At 38.1% G+C, this 15975-nt stretch overlaps 1 protein-coding gene across 1 annotated transcript in view; it reads right to left on the minus strand.

Annotated features, from left to right (window-relative positions):
• ABCA10 (ATP binding cassette subfamily A member 10) overlaps nt 1-15975 on the minus strand; it is a 71576-nt gene that overhangs the window by 8802 nt on the left and 46799 nt on the right. Inside the window, 8 exon segments of the mRNA XM_030296414.1 lie at nt 149-266; nt 1126-1246; nt 1948-2039; nt 4978-5064; nt 7211-7330; nt 13687-13800; nt 13995-14165; nt 14938-15045. Of these exon segments, the coding sequence (XP_030152274.1) occupies nt 149-266; nt 1126-1246; nt 1948-2039; nt 4978-5064; nt 7211-7330; nt 13687-13800; nt 13995-14165; nt 14938-15045 (931 nt within the window).

Here is a 15975-nt window from a genome sequence, read left to right on the forward strand (position 1 = left end):
TGTTTCTCTGCCAACATGTCAAGTATCTTTATAATTATCTGTTAACCAAGATAGGTGAACAGTCTCAAAGAATGGAAATTTTCCCCCTTTTCATAGTCCCAAATCTAAATAATAAGGAACATTCTAATAAAGGGAACGTTATCCAAACCTTTGTTAATGCAGAATGAGATGTTTCTAATAGCTATTTTCTTCTTTCTTGTTGAAAAGCAATGTTCCTTTTTCTCTTTATATTCCTTGTGTAAACAGCTTGCCACTACGAGTGGTTTCTGGAAAACATGACAAAGCATAATTTTCCCATTAAATTTCAGATATTTTGTGCATTCATGTTTTATCTTTCATGTCCTAGGCTGTGAATCTAACCAGATTTTGTGACAGTGATAATTCAGCCTCTTTCTTTCAAATGAAATGCCTAAATGTATGTTCATGAATGAAGATTACTTTATCAACCACGGAGAAAACCAATTCCTAATCAAATTCATGTTTGCATTATGCCCTTGGCACTAATTTCTAGTTGATTTCTTAAAAAAAATTTTTTTTGTTTATTTATTTTTGAGACAGAGAAAGACAGAGCGTGAGCAGGGGAGGGGCAGAGAGAGAGGGAGGCACAGAAACTGAAGCAGGCTCCAGGCTCTGAGCTGTCAGCACAGAGCCCTATGCAGGGTTTGAACTCACAAGCTGTGAGATCAGGACCTGAGCTGAAGTCGGTCGCTTAACCGACTGAGCCACCCAGGCACCCCTCTGGTTCATTTCTTATTGAAATGAACTAGGTGTAAATTCACCTGCTGATTACCGTTACTAATGTCACAATTCGAGATGAGGCAAAATGAAACTGCAAGTCTTGCAGAAGACGCGAACTTTTGTTAAGGTTGATAAAAATATCGGAGAATGTGTTGAATTGCAGTGACGCATGAAGACGTGGCCGGTGAAGACCCACAAAAAACCGAAGAAGAGAAAACTAGAGGAGTCACGATAGGATGCGTACTGCAAAAGATGCGATTTAAATATGACATACACACGCAATGTCACAGAAACAAAGCCAAGTTGCGAAAAGAAAAACCAGGAGTTCAGCTCTCCAGGACAAGCTACCGAGCTCAGAGTTTTGTGAAGGGTCAAGACACTTGTCACCTCATCCGGGTTCAGAGTAGTGAGTGCATTTGCTGTTCTCGCTCTTTCAGCTTGGACATTCTCATCTTCTTCTTCTGGCTCTTCTGGGTTTGGATGATTTTCCCTACTTCTTGAGGAGATCCTACAGAGAAAATGAAATAATGTACCGTTCGATTCTAGCTGTATCACCTTATCAAGAGAACGTACGTAAGCCTCTATACTTAAATGACTATCCTTGGCTTTAAGAGAAAAAAAAGTGATTTACTACCAACAAGATTCCTTCTGTAGGTAGCCAAGTCTCTTGAAATATTTTCTTTGATTATTGTCTTTAAGACCTTCTATTCCATCTGTCAACGGGCTCTCTAAATTCCCTCAGATGCACACTCATCAGTGTTTCCCGTCTGCCTCATCCACATTGTGCTCACATTACATCATCAGTGATCACCAGAACTGGCTTCTCTTCTCTTTCCAAAACGGTCCACCCACATACTGAACGCACCAGCTCATCCTCACGTCTCCTCTTCAGGGACTGATACTTGCTCTCGGCAGGAGAAAAACAAACTTTGGTGCTTCCCCACTGCTAAGAGAGAGGCACGGAACAAACAAAACTCAACTTGCCTAAAATCTGTTAAGACCCAGGACTTAGAAATTATGCATGCCTGCATTCAATCTAATGTGGTTTGGGGTTGGTTTGGTTTTCATTTTTTCCCCAGAATAACGATGTCCAGTTTGCCCTGCTAAGAACTGACTAGTACATCTATCATAATAAATTGATGTTAAATGTACTATCACCAACATTAAATATTTAAATTATACTCAGATGTTAAGAAATGTTCTCCTGACCTGAAGACTGGGTCTTTCCTCATTGTTTTTTGTCCATACTTCATTTCTAGACACCTTATGACAAAAAGGAAAATGATACTCTGAAGGTATGGCTAAAAAGTAAAGAAGGAACATTAGAATTAGCATCATCATGGGATTCAGATTCAGTGAACAATATTTGCCTTTCCTTATGGAAGATTTGATTATTTTCTTACAAATTTGACAAAAATCTTACAAAATACTTTGGACAGGAGTTTGTCCAAACCAACCCTTCCAATAGGGGAGCAGGAAAAACCCTAAAAGTCCTGCATTAAATTAAAACACACACACACACACACACACACACAGACACACACACACACACAGACACACAGAAAAGCTGATGAGATAGTAGGGACTTTTTTTTAAAGATATAAGAACTTTTGGGCTCCCTGGGTGGCTCAGTCTGTGAAGCATCAGACTCTTGGCTTTGGCTCAGGTCATGATCTCAGGGTTTCATGAGTTCAAGCCCCACGTTGGGCTCTGCATCAACACTGCAGAGCCTGCTTGGGATTCCCCCTCTTTCTGCCCCTCCCCAGCTCACCATCTCTCTCAAAAATAATCAATTAAAAAGAAAAAAAGATAGTAAGGGCTTTTTCAGCCCGATCTCAGTGGATGTAGTGGGTAGGCTTGACATCAAAGCATCTCTGCTCCTGGAGTTAGTTTTCAAACTTCAGATTTCATGGCACGTCCAGGAGAAGAAGACAGGAGAAAGTACACAACTCTAGAGTTTTCTTCCAAGCAAGGAGTAGAATAGGTGGTCTTTTCACTAATAAAGCACGGGTCTCAAAGGGTTTTACTCTTAGGGAAGGACATGAAGAACACCCAGGAGGTTTGTAAGATAATTGCCTTGAGTGTCAACCACGGGGAGTGAAACAGAATGAGAAGCCAGCTTTTACACATATTTGTAGCCCAAATTCACATCATCTGAATGGTCCCAAACACCTCAAGCCTGGAATTAATTAACTAATTAATTAATCTTTATTTTTATTTACTTTAGAGAGCAAGAGCATGAGCCGGGGAGAGGGGCAGAGGGAGAGAGAGACTCTTAAGCAGGCTCCCTGCTCCGTGTGGAACCTGATGCAGGGCTCAATGCAGGGCTCAATCCCACGACCCTGGGATCACGACCTGAGCCGAAATCAAGAATCAGATGCTCAACCAACTGAGCCACTCAGGCCCCCAAGCCTGGAATTTAGTTAAAAGCACTACCAAACTAGTAGCTATCCAAAGAATTTGGCAGAAGCATACAAATTGGAATAGATATCCCAGAAACAGACCCTGTATACATGGGCATTTTATATATGAACAGAGGCATTCCTGAATATCAATGGAATGGCACAGGCTTTTCAATAAATAGTTCTGGACAACCGAGTATCTTTAAAGACAGAAATGAAATAGGACCCTTCCCTCACAACACAGAAATAAAATCAAGTGCGGGTGACTGAAGACATAAATGGGTAAGAAAATATAAGTCTTTTAGAGGACAACATCAAAGAATTTTAAATGACCTCAGAGAGGGACAGATTTCTTAAATATGAAATATGAAATAAAATTCATTAATTATCTTAATAGATTTAGTAAAACTATTTGATTATTCTTGATACACACCACCTTTGATAAGATTCAAGATTCATTCTTGATAAATACATAAGCAAACGAAGACTAAAACCTCTAGTAAACTAGGGATCGCGTAATACTTTACACAGTTAATAGAATGCTTCATAGTTAAGTACTAAGATGTTTCCAAGTAAAATCATAAACAATGGAAGGATGCCTGCCAGTAACAGCATTAGGTCCCAGGGTTTCTGTGTTGTGTCACTCAGAGCTGCACATTTTAATGAATATATGTCTTAACCAAACAACTGTATAACTTTAGGATTTGTTAGTGGTTAATTAAAAAATAATTGAAGGGGCGCCTGGGTGGCGCAGTCGGTTAAGCGTCCGACTTCAGCCAGGTCACGATCTCGCGGTCCGGGAGTTCGAGCCCCGCGTCAGGCTCTGGGCTGACGGCTCGGAGCCTGGAGCCTGTTTCCGATTCTGTGTCTCCCTCTCTCTCTGCCCCTCCCCCGTTCATGCTCTGTCTCTCTCTGTCCCAAAAATAAATAAACGTTGAAAAAAAAAATAATTGAATATGTAACATCTCTGCATATATTTAGAAAATAGGAAAGATACACGTTCAATATACAAAGACTCGTGTGGAAAAGGATATAATTTTATGAATTTATAAAAACTTGGGAAACTTTCTCTCTCAAGAAACTATTCTTCTGCCATTAAGAGGAAAAAAAGGTCTGTAATCCATTTTGTTTCCCTTTTCTGCCTCAGTTACCATATGCACAGAAATAACACTTATATTCTATCTCAGTATCTTTTCCCGGTATAAAATTCCACTTAATTTTTCACCTTTCTTTTTCATTATTCAAATTAGTTTATTTTTTCATCCATACTTAAATGATTTTTGGCCATATAGCATTCTTTATAAATCACCACAGGCAATCCAAATTGTCTTTGGATACATATCATGTCAATAATGTAGAAGAATAGCAACCAAGCTGGGGTGCCTGGGTGGCTCAGTTGGTTAACAGTCCAGCTTCGGCTCAGGTCATGATCTCACGGTTCGTGAGTCTGAGCCTCGGGTTGGGCTTTGTGCTGACAGCTCAGAGCCTGGAGCCTGCTTCGGATTCTTTGCATCCCTCCCTTTCTGCCCCTCCCCCATTTGTGCTCTCTCTCTCTCTCTCTCTCTCTCAAAAATAAATAAACACTTAAAAAGTTAAAAAAAAAAAAACAGCAACCAAGCCTTTAGTATTTCTGGTGTATATTATACTGTCATTGATTCCATATAGAAAAATATCCTTATGCTTTACTGTCATTATATTTGAATGTAGAATATAATAGAATATAGTAAGAGCGAGTATTTTTAGGATACTTAAATTTGCCATTATTTAAATAAGACTAGGTGTATTACACAGTTACGAATCCTAGGCAATACACATTCAGGTAGAAAATTTTTCTTACTATTAAGATTGTTAAGAGAATGCTCTGATTGCCTTCCTTTATTTCATCATTCACACTTTCCGAGTTCCTCACATACACATAAAATACCTGTTGAAGAAACACAAGAGTTAAATGAAGTTTCCTCTGCTTGATGCATATAAAATTTGTGCACTAAATATGCAAACGTTGAACTTGAATTTGTTCTCTGTTACTAAAGTCTGTTGATGAGCTGACATCCTTCCTTGGTTGTAATCTCCAACACCTTCTGCCTTCCAGTTGTATGTGGTAGGGATTGGCAGATTTCTTCTTCTATTTTTTCATCTAGACTGATTTTATTTTTGACACATAAATATTACATATTTTGTTCGATGTATGCTAACATCTATGAACATTCTCAGTACTGAGAGGCCTTGCAGTGTTCTTTCTGGTTACAGTTCTGTCATCATTATCCTCACCTCCTTCTAAAAGCCAGCCGACACTGATCAGAATGTTAAACACCAAATAGCGGGAGCTATTTTGCAAAATAGCTAGAAATAGACGTGTTAAGTCTTAGAATACGACTTTTCACAATTGTAAAATACCTAGAAATAGGTACTTTTTTCACAATTGTAAAATAGCTAGAAATAGATGTGTTAAGTCTTAGAATAAGATAATTATTGAAGTTAAGCACTGCATTTAGTTTTGCATTTCCCTCAGTTCCATAAGATAGGTAAACGAGAGGGAGTATATAATTCTCATTATTCATTTTACTAAAAGTGAATGTTCTCAGAAGAATCTATTATTTTTTCTGCCAATAAATGCTAAAAGGGATATTTTAAAAATTACTACCATTTAGTGAGTGTCCACACTATGTGAGATCCTGGGCTTGGCAGAATACATATATTACCTTCTAAGAGCAAACATTATTTCAATCTTTTTATAATAGATATTTTATAATAAAATACCCTTGACTATAGTTTTGCAATTCTGATTCGTTCTTCAGATGAATTTTTTTAGCTGCCTCCTATTAAAAATACTATTTAATGGGGCGCCTGGGTGGCTCAGTCGGTTGCACATCCCACTCCGGCTCAGGTCATGATCTCATGGTCTGTGAGTTCGAGCCTCACATCGGGCTCTGTGCCCACAGCTCAGAGCCTGGAGCCTGTTTCAGCTTCTGTGTCTCCCTCTCTCTCTGACCCTCCCCCGTTCATGCTCTGTCTCTCTCTGTCTCAAAAACATAAATAAATGTTAAAAAAAAATTTAAAAAAATAGTATTTAGCATTAATGATTTTTAAATTTTTTAAGTTTTTATTTTATTCTATTTTATTAAATGTTTATTTATATTTATTTATTTATTTAGAGAGAGAGCATACACGTGTACCATGGTGGAGGGGTAGAGAGAGAGGGAGAGAGAATCCCAAGCAGGATCCACGCTGCCAGCACAGAGCCTAATGTGGGGTCCATCTCATGAAGTGAGAGATCATGACCTGAGCTGAAATCAAGGGCTGGGCACTTAACCAACTGAGCCACCCAGGTGCCCCTAAGTTTTTATTTTAATTTGAGTTAGTTAACAGACAGTGTTATATTAGTTTCAGGAGTACAATACAGTGATTCAATAGTTTCATACATCACATGGTGCTCATTAAGAAGTGTGCTTGCACAGGGCGCCTGGGTGTTTCAGTCGGTTAAGTATTTGACTCTTGATTTCGGCTCAGGTCATGACCTTATGGTTGGTGGGATTGAGCCCCATGTTGGGAGCCTGCTTGGGATTCTCTCTCTCCCCCTCTCTCTCTGCCCCTCCCCCATTCATGTGCGCATGTGCTTTCTCTCTCTCAGAATAAATCAACAAACATTAAAAACAAAAGGAGTGCACTTGCAAATTTCTTTATAGTGGGAGTGATAAAGTCCAGAACTGTGATGTAGATGACATTTATCAACAGTTGCCCCCAAATTCTCAGCAGCGCTTGGTTTCTCCCAGAAGTGCTTTGTAGCAACATGATTTCCTTCCCTTACCAATCACATCTCCAAAGCAATTTATTGACACTAAGTGGCATGCAATCAAAGAGAGCAATATGTCACATCTCCCATGTGATCTGATATTTAGGAAAAGGGACTCAAGCACAGTCATCAACTTTATTCAGTTTTGCAATCTTAGTTTCAGAACTTACCAGCATTGAATAACTCCTAAATTTTATACTTGTTTCAACACTGGGCAAAGATTTCATTAATGGGCTACGTGGTTAAGGCCAGTCACCCAGTAGGTAATATTGCTTACCTCCATAAAAAGTACGAAGAATCTAATTAAAGTGTAGAAAGGTATTGAAATCATGCATAGAATTAAACTGGGGTCTTCAGGGTTGGCTGATGATTGGATGATGAGTAAAAATATTGAAATCTAGAAGAAAAATATCCATAGGTATTTTAATTTTCTCAGTCGGATAATATTTTAAGCTTTTTAAATGAATAATCTGTTTTCCTAGGAGATATTCTCATTTTCACTTTATATATAGCAATATTGCTAGGTTTTCCTCTTTAGGAAGCAAGAAACTATCATTACAACTGAAACACAAGTTTATAATATCTAAAAGATAAGTATCTTTTAAATATCTAGAAGATTTCACACTATCTGATATGGATAGAGAGTAACAACAAAAGAAAGGGATATTACATTATTTACCCTGTTCATCACCAAAAATCCTCATATGCTTTTAGCACCAGCATATAATTTAGAATTAACTAATGATATGACTTGGAATCTTAAAAGACAAAAAGACAAAATAAACGTTGAGGTATTTATTGCCGTATTTAAGCAATAGGAAAGATATGAGAATTATCCATTTTGACACTAAGGTAGGAATAGTGAAAGGTTGAAAACACCCTGGGAGGAATGAATAAGTCAAGGGGATAAAAGGCACAGCAGAGGACATATAGTCAATGGTAAGGTAATAGCGATGTATGGTGACAGAGGGTAGCTACCCTTGAGAGCATAGCATAACGCGTTAACTTGTGGACTCACCATGTTGTTCACCTGAAACCAGCGTGACGTTTCGTGTCAAGTATACTCAAAACAAAATCCTCAGAGAAAAATAATATGGACAGCACCATACATGGCAGCCCATATTCCCAAGTCAGACTACTTTGGTGGTTTCCTAAGTGGACTCCCTGGACCCAGTTCTCCTTTCGCCACAGATCCATGGGGCATTCTGAAGAAGGATTTGGTTTGGTTTGAATAAGAATCACTTTCTTTTGCATATTCCATGTAAGTCCTCTGATTGCAAAGATCGTTTTGCTCGAGCAAAGTGTCTGGCACTTTGTAACAGAGAAATGCAATAAATATGAATGAATGAATGAATGAATGAATGAATGAATATTGGAAAGGCAGGAGGATTTCTATCTTTATGTTTTTATTCATCAAATAATCAAAAAAGATACATATTTAAAATTTTTTTTAATGTTTATTTATTTTTGAGAGAGAGAGACGGAACCCAAGCAGGGGAAGGGCAGAGAGAGAGGGAGACACAGAATCTGAAACAGGTTCCAGGCTCCGAGCTGTCAGCACAAGATATGTGAGCAAGATGTGACCTGAGCTGAGTCGGATGCTCAACCACCTGGGCCACCCAGGGGTCCCAAAAAAGATACATATTAAGGGTTCAATTTATACAAATCACTTTGTGGAGTGGTATTGTAGTTACTACAGTTGTAGGAATAAAAGAGGGTGAAAGACAAGAAGAGGCTAGAAGCTGTTACTGAGCATTTACTGTTTACCAAGGACTTTGATGAGCAGTTGACTAGCACTGTGATGGTCAATGTGCTTTGAAAAAGTCAGTCCTAACCCTTTAAAGTATTATGGTTATTATATATATTTTCCGAGGGTCAGATAAATGAATTGACTTGCCCAGTGTCTTACAGCTATTCAGTGCTAGGTCAAGGATTCAAACCGGGGGCTGTCTGGCTCTAGAGCCCAAACTCTTAACCGCTATACTTTTATAGGAAGATAACCGGCCTTACATCAAGTCAGTGGACATGACGTCGGCTGCCATCATACATATGAAACAGATGATAGAACAAAAACGCATATAAATAATGTTTCCTCCACAAGCACCAGAAACATTTTCTGGAGGAAAAAGCAATATAAACAGAAACAGGTTCACTAGTTTATTTTATAACCTTGTATCAGAATCTCCTTGAAGATTTACTGTTCATGCCATTTATAAGTAATAAAGGTTCTGCTGTAACAAAGTATGCAGCAATATATCTTCAGTTATAAAAAACTGAAGTTAAACCTTCTAATTCTAAAAATGCAATTAAATAACTTATCTTTGATAACCCTACCTCTCTTCTCTTATTCCCTTAATGCACTAATTACCTCATCTATCTTGTCCCAAACATCAGAAAAATAAAAAGAATCCTTCCATTGGATCTTTCCTCTGGCAAACAATACCAACAACATTACATTTAAAGGAGTTGTAAAACACTTCCTATTTCTACTTCCCCATTCTACATTTATTCTTCCATCTGCTATAAACTGGATTCTATATTCACTGCTGTAAAAAACTGAAGTTTTTTTTTAATTTTTTTTAACGTTTTTATTTATTTTTGAGACAGAGAGAGACAGAGCATGAACAGGGGAGGGTCAGCGAGAGGGAGACACAGAATCTGAAACAGGCTCCAGGCTCTGAGCTGTCAGCACAGGGCCAGACGCGGGGCTTGAACTCACAGACCGCGAGATCATGACCTGAGACGAAGTCGGCCGCTTAACCGACTGAGCCACCCAGGCGCCCCAAAAGCTGAAGTTTTAAAAGTTAGCTGTGGACTTCTACCTGTAGAAATATAGAAGAATAGATATCCTGAAAGACCTTACCCGTGCCATCTAAAACACATGTCCTTTAAATACACTGCTAGTCTCGGGAGAAAAAGAGAGAATTCTTTGACAGGAAACACAAAGTCTGAAACCTAACTTGGACTATTAAGTAAACACTAAATCTGAGCGACCAGGGAACAAATGTGCATTCCAGTTCAGGGATTGAGAGGTCCTTCCCTCCAAATACCCTCGATAGAATAAGTATAGAATAAATAACCCTCTTTAGGGGTATTCCTTGCAACCCCCATATTAAGGCATGACGCTCTAAGATGGTGAATGCCCTACATGGGCTCTACACTGTACTTCTTGCGAAAGTAATCGAAAATTCTTCTAGGATGAAAATATCCCCAGTATAAGATCTTGAGAGTTCCATACTTAAAGGTCAACTAAATATGTGCACCCAGCTAAAATAAATAAATAAATAAACAAACAAACAAACAAACAAACATTCAAATATACAAAGCAGCCAGCCACAACAAGTGGCTGGGGGGGGGTGGAGTTTGGGGGGGGGGGACAACCAACAACAGATTATAACTATTTGAAGACTGTTATCATTGTCAAAGAACAAGTACAAATATTATTTAAATTAAATGTATAAGTAAATCAAGTGTGGAATAAAGAACACAAAAGCAAGTAGCAAGAGATCATGAGAAACCGCTGGACGTATCTGAAATAGAGCCAAATCGTTTTAGAAAACAAAGTTGAAATTTTAAAAAGTTGATCAAAGATTAAGCGTAACTCAGAAATAGCTGAATCAAAAAATAAGTGAATTGGAAGGAGAGTCTGAAGCATTTCCCAGAATGCAGCAAGGACAAGGACATGGAAAGTTTGAACAAAATGCTAAGAGATGTGGAGAACAGACTGAGAATAACACTAATACTATCTCAGTAGAGTCCAGGGAGCAAAAAATAAATATTTTATTCGCACTTTCATAAGAGAGGTAATATTTAAAGAGGTGCTGGCAGAGAAATTCCTGGAACTGACAAATGAATTCACAGATTCAGATGGCAAAATTCATTTGAAAAAAATGATAAATACAAAGAAATCCACACCTAGAAACAATGTAATGAAATTAAAGGTGCGAAAGTCAAAGACCTTAAAAGTAGTCGAAGACGAATCCTCTACAAAGGAATGACAGACAGCAATACATCTCAATAGCAAAAAGGTCAGCAAGAGGTTAGTGAATTTAGGTGATAAGAGAAAATAATTGTCAGCCAAGAAATTTATATGCAGTAAAATTAACTTTTAAGAATGAGACTGAAAAATGGCCCTAATGAGAATAAAAAGACAAAGTTACATGTGTGAATGGTGGACAGTCAACAAAAAGTGTCTACAAATATTTTTTAACTTCTTAAAATAATAATGTTTATTTATGAGATTAAAAATGAGAGGACCAAACACTAGAGAATATCATGTAAGTAGGGTGGGCAATTATTGATCATAAAGTCTCCAAAATACAGTGTTGGAAGTAATTAGGATATTGATTAACTTTAGGCTCCATTAAGTTTGGCATGGGGAAAAGAAAATCAAGGATATTATGGGCTGAGTTTTGTCCCCTGAAATTCACATACTGAAGTTCTAAGCCCAGTAGAACATGATTGTATTTGGAGATGGGGTCCTTAAAGAGGTCATTAAGATTAAAGATGTCATGGAGGTGGGCCCTAATCCAATGTAACTATTGTCCTAATAAGAGGAAATTTAGACACACACACACACACACACACACACACACACACACACAAGATCACAGGAAGTCTCTGAGAGATGATGGCCATCTATAAGCCACCACATAATGCACATCACAAATACAAAGCCATGAAGTAAAAAATGATATCACCAAATTGAAGTGTATAAACAATCACAAGAAATTCATTAAATTAAACGCATAGATTGTCAGATTGAATTTAAAAATGACAACAAATAAAATCCAACTATATTCAGTTGGCAACAAACAGACACGAAAGCATGACACCCAAAGGTTGAAAGTAAACCCGTGGCAAAACGATTTACCAGGCAAAAGCTAAATAAAAGAAATCTGGTATACCTATATTAATATCTGACATATCGACTTTATGACCAAAAGCCATTATGAGAATAAATAGGGCCACTACCTAATGATTCCAGACTTGAATGATCAAATAAAATATGGGTTTGAACAACATGGGTTTGACCTGTGCAGGCCCATGTATACATGCACTTTTTGTTCAATAAATGCAGTCCTGGAAATGTATTTTCTCTTCCTTATGATTTTCTTAATAATATTTTTTTCTCTAGGTTGCTTTGTTGTGAGAATACAGTATGTAATACAGATAACATAATAATATGTGTTAATCGACTGCTTATGTTATCGGTAAGCCTTCCAGTCAACAGTATACATCTGGGGGGGAGTCAAAAGTTACACGCATAATCGCGACCATGCAGAGGGCTGGTTCCCCTAACTCCCATGTTGTTCAAGGGTCACCTGTAGTCTCAAAATATATAAAGCAAAAACTGACTAAATAAGAGGATGAAACAGACAACCCTACCTTTATATTGGGATGAATAAGGGGAGAAAAACCAAACAGATCAAGGACTAATTCCAATAGTTAAGGAGGCGTTACCTCGTTACGGCATTTGACTATTGTAGCACAAGCACTTATAAAATCGACCCAACGAATGATATGATTGGGTACTGCAAGGAGGATACTTAGAGACTAAGAAGCAATTTAATAGCCTTTACGATCTCTGCCGGCATACTGAATTCTCCAACTGGCTGTATTTGTGACATTCCCGTCCACACTAAATCCAAACCTTTGGATATTACCCACAAAGACCAGCCACTGTGACTGTACCAGCCCCAAAGAAGTAAGATGTTGGCTCTCTTTACCCTAAACCCTCTGCCCTGTCCCCACATACAGGAGAAGGGGAAACCCAGAAGCAAATAGAAAAATTAAAAGGGTAGACCCTGCTCCCTTTCTCACCACTGGTCCCCAAACTAAGGGCATGCCTGAAGTGGGGTTGGGGATGGAGCTTTTGAGATTAAAGCTATGATTTGGACTTGGCTGGCCTTTTAAGTGAATCTTAATGAGCTATTTTACTATCTGAAATGGTCAGAAAGCTATGATATCTGCTCAAGATGTCAACAAGGCATAGGGAAGAGAATACAGCAGAGTGCCTAATGTAATAAATGTTTTTATTTATTAATCAAACTTTTCCATGTTTATTTGTTTGATTACATTACTAGTCAATATGGTCACCTATCACACTTTTTTTTTTTTAATAAGTAGAATTATTCAGGAGAAAAACTACACTGAGTTGAGAGGCTTGGGTTCAGGTGTGATTCTTTTAAGTTCTTCCCACTCTGTAAAATGAGGGGACTGTCCCAAGTGATCTAGTCTTTCAGGTGAGCCCTGCCAGGGTTTCTACAGATATTTTGGTTCTCTCCAAAGAAACAGAGATATAAAAGAGAAACCTCAAAGAACAGATGGAAATAGGAGAGAGAAAATGAACAGGAAATACTGAAACCATGAACACAGTCCAACAGTAATGGAGGTACAAAAGAAGTGATTCCATTCTCTTCTAAGTAACGTATTTAGGGGTGCCTGCATGGCTCAGTCGGTTGGGCACCTGACTTTGGCTCAGGTCATGATCTCATGGTTTGTGAGTTCGAGCCCCGCATTGGGCTCTGTGCTGACAGCTCAGAGCCTGGAGCCTGCTTCACATTCTGTGTCTCCCTCTCTGTCTGCCCCTCCCCCAATCATTCTCCCTCTCTCTCTCTCTCTCTCTCTCTCTCAGTCAAAAGTAAATAAACATTTAAAAAATTTTAAGTATTTATACTTAACTTTGAATTCTTAAAAATAAGCTTTAAAAAAATTTAATATAAATGTGCATATGTATGAATAGATACTTACAATAAGAAACCCGAGACACCAAAGGCCATTATTTTTTCTTCTCTTGCGAAAGATGAATGAAATCACGTACGTGAAGAATATAAGAGAAGCTGCACAACCAACTATGCAAACCACCTGCAAACAATATATTTAGTGGCAAGATTAGAGATGGCAGGTCACGTATGGGACGGGGAACAGGGAGATAATGAGATCATAAGGCTGTGTAAGGCCATTTTCTCACACACGCCTTTCGTTAACAATACAACGCTAATGAAAGTGAATGTTTGTTTCTATTATATTTTGGCCTGGTGAAAAAAATGATCACTTACAAGAGCAAACATGAGCACCAGTGGGAATCTGACTTCCAAAACCGTGAGGCAGTTAATTAAATACACTGAAAGAAGAATCGAGCAGTATAATGGAATGTCCACCAGAGCCTGTCCAATCCAGTATGCCGAAGGACACAGGCCCGAAATCCATAACTGAGACTGAGTTTTTTGCTGATAAAGAAACAGAAGGGATACAGAAGGGTTGGAAATGTTGGGTCGAAAAGGTATTTTGTTTATGCGAAAATACAAACTTTTAATACATTTTAGAAATAGCATGTTGTAATTTTTTTTGTCTGTATTATTTTATATAGTGAATCTGAGCTTCAGTAACTTTCTAACCCAGGTCTAGGTAATCAGGCCTCAGGCAACTAATACCGTCCCAGAGAAACACCGTGTCACTGTGACTGGAGAAGGGCATGTCTCTAAGTATCTGATGTCCAATATGGGAATATACAGCCATTGGCTCAACAGGAAAAGTCCGGATTATTTGTAGAGTTGATTTACTCTTTGATGTAGATAAATGAAAATGACAATAACATAAAATTTTAAAGCTTGATTTACAAAAGTATTGTTAAAAGTTCAGAAACATGGTATATCTTATATTTGACGCTCTATTTAAAAAACACACACACATTCCTTTTGGAACTGTGAAATAACAACACATGGTCAAGAAGCACCACACTTTCACCTCTAGAGTTGATTCAGTAGGATTCCCTTAAAGGTGAGGCAATTTCATGGTGTTGAATAGTGAATTTTCTGACTCCTTTGACATTGTGGTTAACCATTTGACAGAATCTATAATGAGACTAGAACAACGACATAATTTATGTGTAGACACATTTTTCTTGAAGAACTATCCTGTGTGTATACAGCAGTAAAATTCTAATTTTTGAAGTCAGAGAAAATCATCTTTGTCCTCCTCCCTTCCCACACCCCCTCTTACTTTGCGATCGCTGAGGCTGCTCATGCCAATGTAAGGAGAAAGGCAGTTTGCAAGGACCAGCAAAAATAAAGGCCCATTCACAAAACCAAATTCCACTAAGACGCCATTCTGGAAGTTCAAAACACACCTGTAAGCTATTGAAATTGTTACATATCATGCAATCAAACATAGTCGTAAGATATGAGATAGAACTTCAGAATGGAAGCAATATACCTAATTTAAGAAGCAAACACAGGCAGGGGTGCCTGGGTGGCTCAGTCAGTTAAGTGTCTGACTTTGGCTTGGGTCATGATCTCACAGTTTGTGACTGTCGGGGCTGTCTGCTGTCAGCGCAGAGCCCGCTTCTTCCGATCCTCTGTCCTCCTCTCTCTCTGCCTCTCCCTCATTCGTGCTCTCTCTCAAAACTAAATAAACATTAAAAAAAAAAAGCAAACACAGGCAGAAGTGGCCATGTTTTGCTACCCTAAATAGCAGGCTCCATTCCCAGGAACTGCACGATATCAACAGAAATTCAAAATCTGAATTCATAGGCGTGTATCGAGAGATCGTGAGCAGGTTCTTTTTCATATTTACATCTAGTAATTGTTAAGCAAAGACATATACTCTTTGGAGCTGCACTGATAGTCTCTGAAGCAGAGAGACTGTTTATTCCGGTTCCCTACTTCCAAGTAGATGAATTATAGATAATAGCCTCTAAAACTCTTGAACTTGAAGCTGTTCTTGTCCCTACCTGTGAAATATAATTAGAGGAGAGCAAATCTTTCCTGCGTAAAACACTTCTGGACATCTAGAAATATTTAAATTAATCTTTAAGGCATGGAAGGGTCTTACTATAAATCTAAGTTGTTTTCCAGACAGGGTAATGTATTACAGTTATAACAATGGACTGGGAAAAAAGAAAAAAAAGAGTACAGAAATGGCCTTATTTCATAGGCAAAAAAAACTAGAGGTGCCATTATATTAATTTCTTACTATAAAAATTTCATTCTCTACAACCACTATGCATATACTTGCAAACATTCACCCAATTTCCACCAT

This window comes from Lynx canadensis, chromosome E1, assembly GCF_007474595.2.
Source record: "Lynx canadensis isolate LIC74 chromosome E1, mLynCan4.pri.v2, whole genome shotgun sequence".
NCBI classification, from domain to species: domain Eukaryota; kingdom Metazoa; phylum Chordata; class Mammalia; order Carnivora; family Felidae; genus Lynx; species Lynx canadensis.